Source organism: Phoxinus phoxinus, assembly GCF_949152265.1.
Source record: "Phoxinus phoxinus genome assembly, chromosome: 6".
NCBI lineage: Eukaryota > Metazoa > Chordata > Actinopteri > Cypriniformes > Leuciscidae > Phoxinus > Phoxinus phoxinus.
In genome coordinates this window covers 34,303,942-34,317,897 of record NC_136881.1, presented here as the reverse complement: position 1 = coordinate 34,317,897, position 13,956 = coordinate 34,303,942, and the positions used below count along the sequence as shown (strand labels likewise).

At 37.1% G+C, this 13,956-nt stretch overlaps 1 protein-coding gene across 1 annotated transcript in view; it reads right to left on the bottom strand.

Annotated features, from left to right (window-relative positions):
• Window positions 1-13,956, bottom strand: part of cfap58 (cilia and flagella associated protein 58) — a 124,798-nt gene that overhangs the window by 94,247 nt on the left and 16,595 nt on the right. The window contains exons 8-11 of the mRNA XM_079617086.1: window positions 12,625-12,707; window positions 11,199-11,390; window positions 2,448-2,609; window positions 332-478 (exon numbers count right to left, since the gene is read on the bottom strand). Of these exons, the coding sequence (XP_079473212.1) occupies window positions 332-478; window positions 2,448-2,609; window positions 11,199-11,390; window positions 12,625-12,707 (584 nt within the window). The remainder of the gene's footprint in view (window positions 1-331; window positions 479-2,447; window positions 2,610-11,198; window positions 11,391-12,624; window positions 12,708-13,956) is intronic.

Below are 13,956 nucleotides of genomic sequence, written 5' to 3'. Positions count from 1 at the left end.
TAAATTAGAGTTTTTGTCCAAACTGGAATGACATTTTTAGTTTATAGTTTACATTCATGGTTTATATGTCTGCACATTGCATTGTGTTGCCCGCTCACCATGCAATCTCAAAGGACAAAAATTCCACTTCATAACTGCACATTAAATATGATTGGCTGAGACTGTCAAGTTGTGCGATAGTTTCACATTCAATGAGGACGGACAAATATTTTCACTGGAAACGTGTCCCACTATGCTTCCTCGGGACACTGACTAGGCATATTAACATTAGACCTGTAGATAAACAGAAGAAAGAGAGCAAGACATGGTAGTTGAGAATAAAACGAGTTACCTTGATATTTTCCCTCTCTCTCTCTATGCGCTGGAACTCCTGGCGCTCCTTGTCTAAAGCCACCTCTTTTATGGTGATATCATCTTTCAGCTGTTCAAACTCGCGGTTCATGTTCTTCACCTTGCGTTTCATCTCAGCATTCAGATCCTAAAAGTGAACGCAAGGAGGCGTGTGAGAGACAGACACAAAGACAGCTGGCCAGGCAAGCAGTCACACTCAAAACACAAATGCACACATTCACAGGAAAAAAAAAGTGACAGAGCAGTAATGGGTCATCAAGGAAAAGCTGACAACAAAGCACGGTCATTGATAGACATGAAAAATATATATTGAGAAGTCTTACACTTTACTTTTCTCACTGCAGTTTTCAAGGCTTCACTCATTTGTCTACTAAAGACCAGTGCAGTGACAGTGACAGAAAAAGGATTTTATATTGTTACAAAAAAAAAAAATCTATTTCAAATCGATGTTGTTTGTATCCCCTCAAAGAATCTTGAAATAAAAAATATTGGGGTTTCTACAAAATATTTTCAGCATTTTTTTTTATACTATAAATATTATAAATATTAAGTAGCACAACTGTTTTCAACATTGATAATAATAAGAAATGCTCCAAATCATCATATTAGAATTATTTCTAAAGGATCATGTGACACTGAAGACTGGAGTAATGATGCTGAAAATTCAACTTTGCCATCACAGGAAATATTTAAAAAATATATATTAAAATATGAAACAGTTTTTTTACAGTATATTTGATCAAATAAAATCAGCCTTGGTGAGCATAAGATACAAATACATACAAAATCTTACCAACCCCAAACTTCAGAACGTTTGACATATTGAAAGGCTTGTCTCTTAAAAAACAGGTTTTAGTTACATCACAGAAACGAACCATGATTTGCTTATTTTAGAGAGCATTTGACTGGACAAAAATCTGTGTAGTGCAGGATGAGTCATCAATATTTTGATCCTATTTCTGGAAGAAAAATACTGTAATGTGTGAATATGCTAAATGTTAGTTTTAAGGAGCACATTAGCTCCTAAAGATTCTAGCATATAGATTAGCTTCAAAGCTAATACACAGGTTTCTTGTATACAAACAATACCGGATGCGCGCGCATCCAAGAGGCAAGACCGCTATATGTTATGCCGAATTCTGTAAAAGAACATTGTAATTAACGTAGATTTCGTATTGTTTGTAAATTCTTGTTGACTCAATAATAAACTGCAATTTCAGAGTTGAATCTGTTTGCTTGTGTTTCATTTGCATATTAATATAACATTATGTAAAAAGTTAGTTAGTTGACTAGTATGAAATTGTCCAACTAAGTTTGCGAATCATAAAAACATGACATACCCTATGCATTTAGGTTAGTTTACAGCACAACAGCTCCGCGTCATCTCTGCTTTGCTAGATATAGCCGTAAAGACTGTTGCTTTCTGCCTCTTAGATGCGCGCGCATCTACGTGATGACGTTGCACAGAAACCCGTGTATACACATGGACTAAAAGCCAATACATTTAGATTTGATGGGGTCCTTAAGATATCAGTGAATTGACAAATAACTGGTTTCATGCCTGCTATTTTTATTTTTTCATTAACTTCTATTCAGGCCAGAAACATTATTTTTTATGTAATTATATTCCTTTAATTACAGTAACTTGCTCAATAAAAGTCTCTTGAAACTGTTGCTCCACAGTGACAGTAGAGGACCTGAAAGAGAAAACTGGCCCCACCATAGAGCTCCTTGCGGCCATGCTGAGAAAGCAACTTGTGTTGCACTATGAATTACATTTGGACACATTTGGGAACGTATTGATGCGTGAAAATGATTTTTGCGCAGCTAGAAGCATCTGCATTCATGTACTTTTGTAGAGTTTCAAGCCTAAATCCGCACAGCAGGATAGGTTACCTGCTATTTCCTACTTCGTACATATGGGACGGATTCCCGGACAAAGATTAATGTTCACGCCAATTTCACATCAGCTTCCGTGGGGCGTATTTCCCAAAGAAGTCATCCCACGGATCTACTGGCCTCTATGCCTCCACTCATATTCATTGGGAGCAGATCTATGATATAAAGGTCTACACACACACACACACACATTTTACCTTGGCCTCGATCAGGTTCTTGCTGTAGACGTCCCTCTCTGTCCTGACATCCTCATAGAGATTCTGTTGCTGCTTCAGTTTTGTTTCAGCTTCTGTGATTGTCTTGTCATACTCAAATATCTGAATCTCCTTCCGTTTATTGTCCTCCATACTCTCAAGAACCTGTAAAGACAGACAAAGACAGTGGGGTTAAATCAGCAAGATCACAGTTAGTCTGTAACTCTGTTTAAAACCTAGTGAGTTGTCTGTTGTCTACATACAGTAGTATTCTAAAAAATCAAGATGTAAAATGAAATAATGTATATATTTTTTCAATACATATTGTTTTTACTATAGAACATTGTTATGTAAGCTTTTGGAATCACAAAATAAATTGTGGTTAATAAATATACCTATTATCAACACTCCTAGTTCCTAATAATAAATAAAAAATAATAATCGTAGATTTTGTCCAACTCCATTGACTTGTTTTGGATGTGCTGTGAGGTACGGTACTACAAAAACTATGATAAAACCTGTTGGAAAGCATCTTTTGCAGCGATTTTTGTGTGAGCATATCAGTGAACACCCCTGACCACTCGGTGAGTTTCACGTCTTTGTAAATGAAAGTTTAATGCTTTTTAGGAAGGATTGTTCCAGTGCACCTATGCAGCCATTGTGGAGGTGTGTGGGTGTGTGGACAGCATGTGTCCAAATTTCAATCTTAACCGTTCTATTTCATCAGAACTTATCTGAAAACAGGGCTTTAAGTGTAAAATACCGAACTTGTCCTTTAACATATGTTAGGAGTTATTTGAATATTGTGTTGGGCAGTGAGGGGGTTGAGTCAAATAGATTAAGAACCACTGATTTAAATTGAATGTCTTGAAAGTAAATTAGGTCATTGCAATGAATTTTGGGATTGTCTTCTCCGTGAAGGATAAGTGTGACACGATTTTGTTAAAAAAAAAAATAATAATCATTTTGTTACTTGCTGTTTTATACAGACTTTCTGCCAAAATTTTGGAACTGACTTTATGTAATTCATTGAGAGGTTATGCAACCTTGCACTGGTGAAAATTCAGACTCATGATTGCCTTTACCCTTTTCCCAACCTTGTCATGTTTTGATTTCCTTTCTTTAACTCCGATACATCCACATCAGGAGAAGTTTAGAGAACCAAACAAACAACTTGCCTTTATTGAATTTCACTGCAGTTTGAATAGTTGCCAATCCATGTTAACCTTTTCACTTTTGCATTTAGCAAAGAACAAAGCACACAGTTTCAGAGGAGTTCAGTGGAGTGAGCACATGTTTTATGGATGCAAGGGGGATTTTTACACTAAATTGAAAGCAGAATGTGTCCAAGGCTATGCCATTCAAACTCACATGTGCTATATTCAGGGTTAAATTCCTCAATTTGACAACAGCCTTCAGACATATATGCCAAACACATTGTGTTTCTAGAGATAAAGAAGGGTGCATGTGTCAGGCGAACCCACAGGTTGCAAATACGCAGCCCTTCTGCAAATAGTGTGTATATTATCAACCAAAGCGTGATAAAATAACGCCAGTCACTGTAAATTCAACAACTCGCAATTCATAGTCAGCTCCAGGGCCTTATAAATCAAACTTGAGAACACCATAGAGTTTTCCCATCATCTCCTCAATAAATCTTGCCAAATTCACTGATCTAAACCTGGCAAATGTCATACTTTTTTATTCCCTTTAATGTCGTCCAATAGGACAACAAGTAATAAAGTGATCAGCTTTGTCCACTGGGTGATTTTGTGGAGCACCGCAGACCATAGAGTCATCAATCATGTCAGATGTCAAAGAATCTAAAAAGTGAAGAGGAAATTGCGTTCCAGCGGCCGGATTCACGAAACATTATTATGAACAAATTTCTTCTTCTTAACTTATTATTTAAGAATAAAAGTAGGAATAGTTTGTGTTCTCAAAAACCATGGTGGACAGTAAGCAGTAACAAAGGATTTTCACTACATTCCAAAACACAATATTGTACTTTTTACTCCACTACATTTCATAATAACATATCATTCCTCGTTATTTTGAACTGAAGAATGACGTGATAGTGGTGTCCGATTCGTGAACGAGCTAGTCTTTCCATTTAACCCGTTAAATCGGCTTGCAAATTGCACTGAATGGTTCATTTGTGAATTGGACCAATCTGTTCTTAAGTCAACAACTCACTGATTCAAATGATCCAATCACAGCGAGTCTCCAGTTAGCAATTCGCTGTTTTTCTGACTCAAAATGAGCCAAGAAAGGGAGATCCTCCGAGCTTGAGCGCACGCACACATTTATTTATGAATTTATTGGGTTGTTCCAAATATATTAAGCATTACAACACATCGCCAAGTGCTGAACTCCCTGTCACAAGCAAGTCACCGACAAAAATAGTCTGCATTCTTATTATGATTATTATCCGCAAAATCTTCTGTAAGAACCGTCATACAATCAGACAGCAACAAGCTTATAATTTTCTCCTTAAAAAAAAAGATTTTTGGAGATTTTATCAATACTTGCACTTAGGAACATTCTGACAAAGTTGAATGTTGTCAAAATGTTGTAAAAAAAAATCTTAAAGGGATAGTTCACTTTAAAATTAAAATTCTGTCATCATTTGCTCACCCTCAAGTTGTTTCAAACCTGTATTCATTTCTTTATTCTGCTGAACACAAAGGAAGATATTTTGAAGAATAAGGGGGGGGGGGGGGGGGTCATATCCTGAAAATAATCTTTTTCATGTACATACTCTCTCATGCTCTCATTATTTAAAGGTCCACCAATAAAATGCAAGCACATTTCTATCAGTCTTATTATTTAGGAGTAAAGGACAATCGCCCTTAATGGTTTTCTATAAATAACATGCCTCTAATGATGGGGGAACATTGGTAAAATGTAATGAGACAGTCTGGAGGAGGCCTTACAAACTGAACATCTACAGATTTGTGTTGAAATGAAAATTAAATGTGTAAGCCACTAGAGCAAGTGAACAGCTGTTTTCGAAATAACTGTGTAATTCAATGCTGGTGTGTGAAGGAGGCAACAGATAATGGTGTAAATAAATGTTTAATATCACTCTGCGTTTATGGATTGTCTCAAAAACGTCTGTGCCAAGATGGCACATTTCAACTCTGAATGGGAATGCTAACGAATAGCTTTCCTCGGGCATTATAGACCTACTTGTTTTGAACCATATTTCTTGTTTCTAAATCAGGAGAATTTTTATTCTCTGCGATGTACTCAGTCAGATCTCAGGAGGCAATCTCAAAACCATCAGCTAAGAGCTTTTTCAACACGCGGCCTAACTAATGCTTACGGCTGAACATTTTTTACCTGGAATTAGATTATTAAGTTTTCCCACACACACAAAAAAAGTCTGTCTGAAAGAAATCAAATGTTAGCAATGCTGAATACATGAAAGCGGTGTTGTGTGTCTTAAATAGCCTCTGGTTCCTATGAAACTGTGAAAGCTGTTCCAAAATAAACACCTTCTGCAGTGCAACCTTCATGCTCGCACTGTTTGCGTGTGTAAGACAGTATAATGTGAACTACTGTATATAGACGCTGTGCATCCAGTATGTATCCTCAGTTGGGGCTTAACATTCCGAAATATAATCGATTTCACGATTTGACTCCACTAACACTATCGAACTGAATTGAGCTAAATAATGACACTACTGTCTTCTGTAGAGCTACTTTATAGCTGAATTGAACTCATTTCATAACTGATGAACTATGCGACATTGGCACTCTTATTGAACTAAATTGAATCAACATTGGATTGAGATGAGCTGAATAATGATACTTTTATCTTCTGTTGAGCTGTTTTATTGCTGCATTGAATTTATTTAAAGGGCACCTATTATGACATTTAAAATGTTCCTAATGTTGTTTAGGGAGTCCTCAACAACAGTTTTACATGCATGCAATGACAAAAAACACTTTTGTTTTCGTATAATATGCATTTATTTTTACCTGATTTGCTCACCGACTCCCAAATGATTCGTTCAACGACTCGTTTTTCAAACCCCTCCTCTGCGCGACGCTAATCTGTGTTGATTGGTCAGATGACCCAGCAGTGTTTACAGAGATAAAACTTATTTTTAACACGGAGTACAATGATGCTTTTATCAATTAAATTGTATTATAATAATGATTATAGTCCACTGCTTTATAGTTTGTAGTAAAAAACGAAAAATAAGATAAAGAATGTAATGTTATGTTAGCGAGCATAGCCCAGAGTTCATATTGTAAAAGCACAATCAGTCTTTGTTTGCGTTAGCCCGATGCATAAACATAACGTTTTTACAAAAAAATAAAAAATGCAGTTACGTTACTACGAGGTATTACTCTATTCTTTAGACAACTCCGAAAACAACGACAAACACTTCACATATCTCAATACAATTGCCATTGAAGACCTAGAAGCTAAACGGTGCTTACACAACAAACAAAATAATTATTAAGCATGCTACATAAAATATAAAAGCAAAAATTATTAATAACACTTACAGGTTGTGATACGGAGGAGGAAGCTGATGCAAATACACTTGGAACTGAACCTTCCTTCAATATCAGCCGGCTCGCGAATCCAAGTTTGAGTGCATTTAAAAAGCAATCGTCTTCAAAATGACGCGAACAAAGCACAAGGCTCGGACTATACTTCTGTGGTATAGTGAATTGTAGCCACTTAGTCTTCAAATGCTCCTCCTTGGGCAGATGAAAAAAGTTTGCTTTTGAGCCGCACTTGAGAATACAGCGTCTCGTCGCCCTGATGTTTTCAAGTTTGCCTTGGAGCGCAATAAGTGGGCGTATCGTATTCAAATAACTTGACAAGTTGACGTCATCTAGTCAGAGAAAAAGCTTCGGTCTTCTAACGATTCATAAAAATGACTCAGAGTCGACTCTCACTTTTGAAAGACAATAACTGTATATACGGTGCACTTTCATATTTCAAACTTTGCAGGATGTTTTTGTTCACTTAGATATATGTTACACACTACATGAAAGGTAAATTTCAAAATTCAATAATTGATGAAATTTGCAACATCAACAATGTCACTGAACTGAATTGAATCAGCAATGAACCGAATTGAGCTGAATAACGGCACTATTGTCTTCTGTAGAGCTGCTTTATAGCTGAATTGAACTCATCAATTGATGAACTTTGCAATATCAACAATGTCACTGAACTGACCTGAATAACAGCACTGAACTGACCTGAATAACAGCACTGAACTGACCTGAATAACAGCACTATTGTCTTCAGTAGAGCTGCTTTATAGGTGAATTGAACTCATTAACTGATGAACTTTGGAACATTGACACTCTTATTGAACTACATTGAATCAACATTGGACTACATTGAGCTAAATAATGACAGCTGTCTTCAGAGCTGCTTTACAGCAGAAATTGAAGTATTTTTATAATTGGTGAATTTTGTTTATTTTTGTGAAGCTGCTTTGAAACAATCTGTATTGAATAAAACACTATACAAATAAATGTGATGAGTAGACGATATGTAAATGTATCTATGTATGTGTGTCTATATATATATACAAATTGACAGTAGGTTTAGAATGTGCTGGTTGAAAATCCTGGCAATATTTTACAGTGTAGATCTTCAAAGGCACTGATGCACCTAGTTTACACAGAAACAGGAACACTATTATATGGAATATATTATGTCTCGTCTTATCTGTCTGAGACAGAAAGAGAGTTTGAGGATGTGCCTAGAGCTGAATGTAAACCTGAATCGTGCTGTTCATGGTGCAGTGCACTTACCCAACATAAAACCTGAGAAAACAAATGTCAGGGCAAATGCCAGGATGCTAGAGGGTGTGTCAACACCAAAAAAGATAGATTTTTCATGGACTACTGTTCAAGACAGATTTTATTTTAGCACAAAGGTATTTAACGACCACATCATAGTCTGTAATTATAATTACCACCGCTTTCTGATTTGAAAAAAAAAAAAAGTTCTGCTTCTGTTAGCAGCAGAAAACTTGGTCAAGCAGGTCAATCAATCATCTAAAAAAAAAAACATTTTTTGCATTTAATTCTTTACAGGTACTTTTATAATTAAACGAATGACGCATTAACTGAGAATAGCAGGTGACACATTAACCAAACTGTAATTTTCTTATGTGATAACTTATAAGATCTATAATAAAAGGTCACGCCGAGATAATGAAGCAGACTTCAGAGTTACAGGAATAGTTCACCCTCAAATAATAATGCAGTCATCATTTACTCACTCTGATGTTGTCCCAAACCTGAATGACTTTCTTTCTTCCATAGAACACAAAAGGGTTTGCTTAGCAGAATGTTCACACTGGTCTTTCCCGTTCATTGACAGCATACTTTATGTTAATCATACACTCTTAGAAAAAAAAAAAGGTTCAGTAGGGTTCTATATAGAACCATAGGGTTCTTGTCTGAATTTTAAAGAACACTTTATGCCCAAAAATTTACAACATTTGCCAGAATTTCTAGTGATAAAGTATGTTTAAAAGCTGTTTAATTACAAAATATTAAAATTAATTGTTTTTTATTCAGAATTGTATTTGTTTCTCTTTTCCAGTCCTTTTCTGCGGCACACATACAGAAGAAGGACACTTCTCTAACGCTCTTTTAAATTCGTAATTAACAACTACTAGTTGTTCAGCTCGATTCCGTACACACTGCGTAGAATTTTGTAAATCGGTTGTAGAATGCGGTTGTCACTCCTGTAAATTACTGAGCTGTGTGTGTACAGAACAGGATTAAGGTGAACTGACAACCAAATTTAGCTGCATGTGTGTGTGGCCTTTATGAAGCGTCTGACATAACCCTTTAAGATTCTATATAAAAACTTTTATATAAAATTTCTATATAAAGTTTACAGAATTTCATTTTTGGGTGATTGTCTATTTATGAAATGAAGCTTAATTGCCAAATAAAGAAAACAGGTTGAAGATCAGTGCTAATTAGACCGGTTCTCTAATTATCTTATTCATTGCACTCTTGACTCAACTTGATAGTTGCCCATTATAAACAAGTTTGCCCATAAGTGCCTAAACGTCACTGCCTTGAATTGTGTAAAGAGCGGCACACACGCATATGCACAGTTGCGATAGCAACAGTATTATAAAGTCATTAGTAAGACGACTCACACAAGCACACTGAAGTACTACAGAATGAAGAAATGCCTTCAGGGATTACAAGAGAAAAACAAGAGACTTTTAACTCTCAGCAACTCTCAGAAAGTAAAATATTTTAAGAAAAAGAAATGTGGAGAGATTTAGATTTTTTTTTCACTCTTAGGCCTGAGACATACTGTATGAATGTATGAATGTAAACAGTTTAAGCTGCGCAAGTTAGATTTCATGTGGTTCAAATTCAATTCGCATTTCAGTGCATTTATGTGTTGCATTTTTGGTACTGCCACAAGGGACACAAGCTGTTTTCTTCTATACTTGATGTTCTATTTCCATAGTTTTAGAGACTCTTGCTGAGTAAGTTAAAGCTAGTTAAACTAACACAATGTTTATGGCTAGCTACCTGTTTACATCTTATTTAATAGCACAGACATATGAAGGTTACTCCGTTCCTCCATTGAGGTGTGTTACTGCCACATTAACACAAGTATTGCATGTACGCGTTTACATCCGTCAACTGTCATTCTGACAGTCATCAGACAAACGGAGTTCCGGTTCGGTGATATTCCACTCAGAGAGGAAAGTGCACGGATACGTTTTTTGGGGATTTCTAGGCGTTGTATTTCATGTCACATTTTTGGCGATCTCAATTTCTCATAGCTAATGGAGTCTTGGAATATACTGCATGTGTATATTCGAGTGGGCGACAGGGCGAGTGGGACATTAAAAAAAAAATTATCCTTTTGTGGTCCATAAAAGAAAGGCACATGGCATTAGAACAACACCAGGGTGAGTAGATGATCACTTAAAGTCACCCTGTAGTCAACCATTTTATCCTTAAAACTCACCTTTGATCACCAATATTACATATTTAAACGTTTTTTCCTTGGAAAAAATATTTCATACCTTAAAATAGCTCGAATGTAACTCTACATCATTGTCTAATTAAGCATACGTGGTTCTATGAATATGCAAATTAGCCACGCCCACGCAAAATATGCCCATATCTGGCTTACTTGAACACACGTCACTAAGCAACAAATAACGAAGATCGTCAAAAAACGCTGGATAAGTCTTCTTGCATGCGTCCATTTCTGACATTACAACGCATTCTCATCCTAGGGCGTCATATACTGACACTTTTGACATTTCGTCTACATCCAACGCACATGGCACCCTTTAGCGTCAATATGACACGCACAGAGCTTTGTTCGGTTATGGTTGGGTTTAGGTCTGGGGTAGGGTTAGGGTTAGACCGCTAGGAGGCGCCTTCTGGCCCATATCTATCTGCGTCTCATATTGACGCTAAAGGGTGCCATGTGCGTTGGATGTAGACGTTATGTCAAAAGCGTCAGTATATGACGCCTTGGGATGAGATCGGGCTGGACATTAATGACCACTGAGATCCCACTGTGTGACATGGCTTACTGTGACAAGCAACAATCGTAAAGGCCTATTATAAATCTTACAGTGTGCACCCGGCTTAACTTTAATGTGTGTGTGTGTGTGTGTGTGCGTGCGTGCGTGCGTGCGTGCGTGCGTGCGTGCGTGCGTGCGTGCGTGCGTGCGTGCGTGCGTGCGTGCGTGCGTGCGTGTGTTTTACCTTCTTTTTGAACTCACTGGCCTCGTTTATGTAGCGATCCCTCTCTTTCTCCAGCTGGAAAATTATCTTTCGTTGTTTCTGGGCTTCATCCCTGTAGTTTAAAATCTCTTGTTCCAGATTCTTCTTTGACTGTTCGTGTTGCTTAAGATTGTTCTGTTGTTCGTCTGTTTCATTTGCCGCCTTGATCATATTCTGGGAAAATATGCACATACAACATGCAAGAGGTTACACAAAAGATCACTTTGTAAATATACTTAGCAAGAGTGACTCAAGATTTTCAGAAAATAGGCGTAAAAAACCGAGCTTGAGAATAGGAGGATTTTACTCTGTGATGTATTGCTGTTCAATAGATCAAAGAAGCGATTCTCCAAGGTAAGCTGATATCAAAAGCCATGTTTGTATGCCACAGTGTGTGCATTTGTGAGACAGAGTGTCTCCTGTGCAATTAAATATGAATATCCTGTTATTTTCATACGCACAATAGCAATGCAATATTCAGCACATCAGCAAAAACATCATGCACCTTCTCTTGTTTTCTGAAATCCATCTGTGCATCATAACAGCGTGGGGAAGCTATGAGAACTATGAAACTGCAAAACTGCAGCAGAAAATTAGCCATGAGGAGGAAAAAATAAGCCTCAAAGGCTCGCATAAAAGCTAACCTGGTATTAAGAGTTGTCTCAGGTCAAAGCAGACCCGGCGTCAAGCAATGATCTCAATCCCCCCTCCCCCTTTCATTTAACACAGTAACAATGTTTTGGGGGTCTACTAGAATAGGTTTTCATGCTTGAATGTTAAAAAAGCACATTTTATAATTGTTGCAGCACCTCTCTTTCCAGTCTGTCAGTAACGCGCTGTTTAGCTTCGATCTCTATGAAGCCCCTCCTTCTGAAAAGTGCAAAGGGCTCTGATTGGTCAGGTGAATCGGTGTGTTGTGATTGGTCAATCACTTCAAGTGTGTTTCAGAAATGTCACGCCCCTTACCATAACCGTGAGTTTCAACACACTGCTAACACAACTCAACCAGGCCTCTCCACCTTTTTTTGCGTATGCCTTGGGAAGGGAATTATTTATATGAGGAATATTGCGACGTGTTCGTTTCAAGGAAGAAAACTACAATGGAGGCGTTTCAGGGAGTTCAGAAACAGTGCGCACTGATAGAGAGAGAATAACTCCCTTTGCTGTGACTTTGTGCTTTGTAACTTTGCAGACCTTTTTCATGATCAAACAGCCACATTACACACTAAAGAAAATTGAAAATGTAAAAAAGCATAATAGGTCCTCTTTAAAATGAAATATGAAAAAATCAGCTGACAGGCCTAAAAGAACAATGTTTTGTCGTGTTCCTTGGGTGGTTTCATACGTTTTAATATAGTTGTGAGGTGATTTTGCTAGAAGTAAATTAGAAACACGTGTCCACACACACCTTATTAAGGATGCCCCTCTCCCGCACCAGTTCATCTATAGCCTTCTTGTCCATATCCATCTGATTTTTTGCGGCCTCCATTTCTAAGAAAAACAGAAGAAAAAAAAGCACTTATTATTATTTAATTTTTTTTTTGTTCTTCTTTCAAAGCCAGTGGGATATAGCGCTAATTGTTACTTTTCTTTTTGAAAGGCTTTTCGCTAATAGGGTTGTTTTCAGAAGCACTTTCCACAGCCTGTGAAGGACCAACGTAAAATAATTACACAATTCAAAAAGCCCATTATACAGCTGCAGGCGGAAGGAGGTAGAAAAGAGAACTGGGACATGCAAAGACAGAAAGAAGTGGTGAGAATCAGCGAAACAGGAGAATGGAGCCGTGCCGTGTCTCGGCCGTCAGCGAAGAGGCTTGCATGAGTGGACAATGTAGGACTGCGCTGTCATGTGAAATGGCCATTCCATGTTCTATCCTCTGATGACCCTGCCTCCCTCGCTCTTCGGACGGCCAGCTCACTGACCCCGCTGTCACAGCCCATCTCATCAATCATCCAGCCAACCCTGATTAAGATGACAACATCCATCACCGTGGAATCCCCGATTAATATGACAACAGGGCTCTGCCTCCATCCATCAAGCGCCAAACATCCTCCATCCCAATCGTCCAATCAGAGCTTGGAGACTTTCACTAATATGAGGTATCTTTATAAATTACTGGCTTGATGACAAGTCTGATCATTTGTCAAACTGCCCAGATAGGAATCAAGGACACTAAGATAAATTAAGTGCACATTTTGTTTTTGTCGCTCCATGAAACTTCCACGCATACTTATGCTCCTCCATTTGGAGATGTTCTGTAATTTCAAAGTATACAGCATGTTAGATGTGTTCCAAAATGTTCTGATAGGATCACAGGGTAAAAAAAGCTAAATGAAAACATTTTAAAGTAACTATTCATTCTAGCTAATGCAAAAGAGCAATTCTACTGTATTGCGGTACAAATTTGTCTCATTTGTTCAAATAGGAGGATGAGAGCATCAATAGGTTGCATAAAATGTCCCCATCCTTAAAAAAAGAACAAACTAATGCAAATGAAAAATAAAAAGACTATGTTAAATATGGGTTCAGTTTTAAATGAATTATCAGCTGCCAAAAGCATGAAATGTATGTGTTAGTATTTTTAAATTACTTATATTATATAAATTATTTTTTATAAAAATATCATTGCTTTTATAAAAATAAAAAATAAATGTGTTGGTTCTATGTAGTTCATGATATTGTTATTAAATATTAATATGGATAATAATTATTTAATTTACATTACTTTTTGTTAACTTT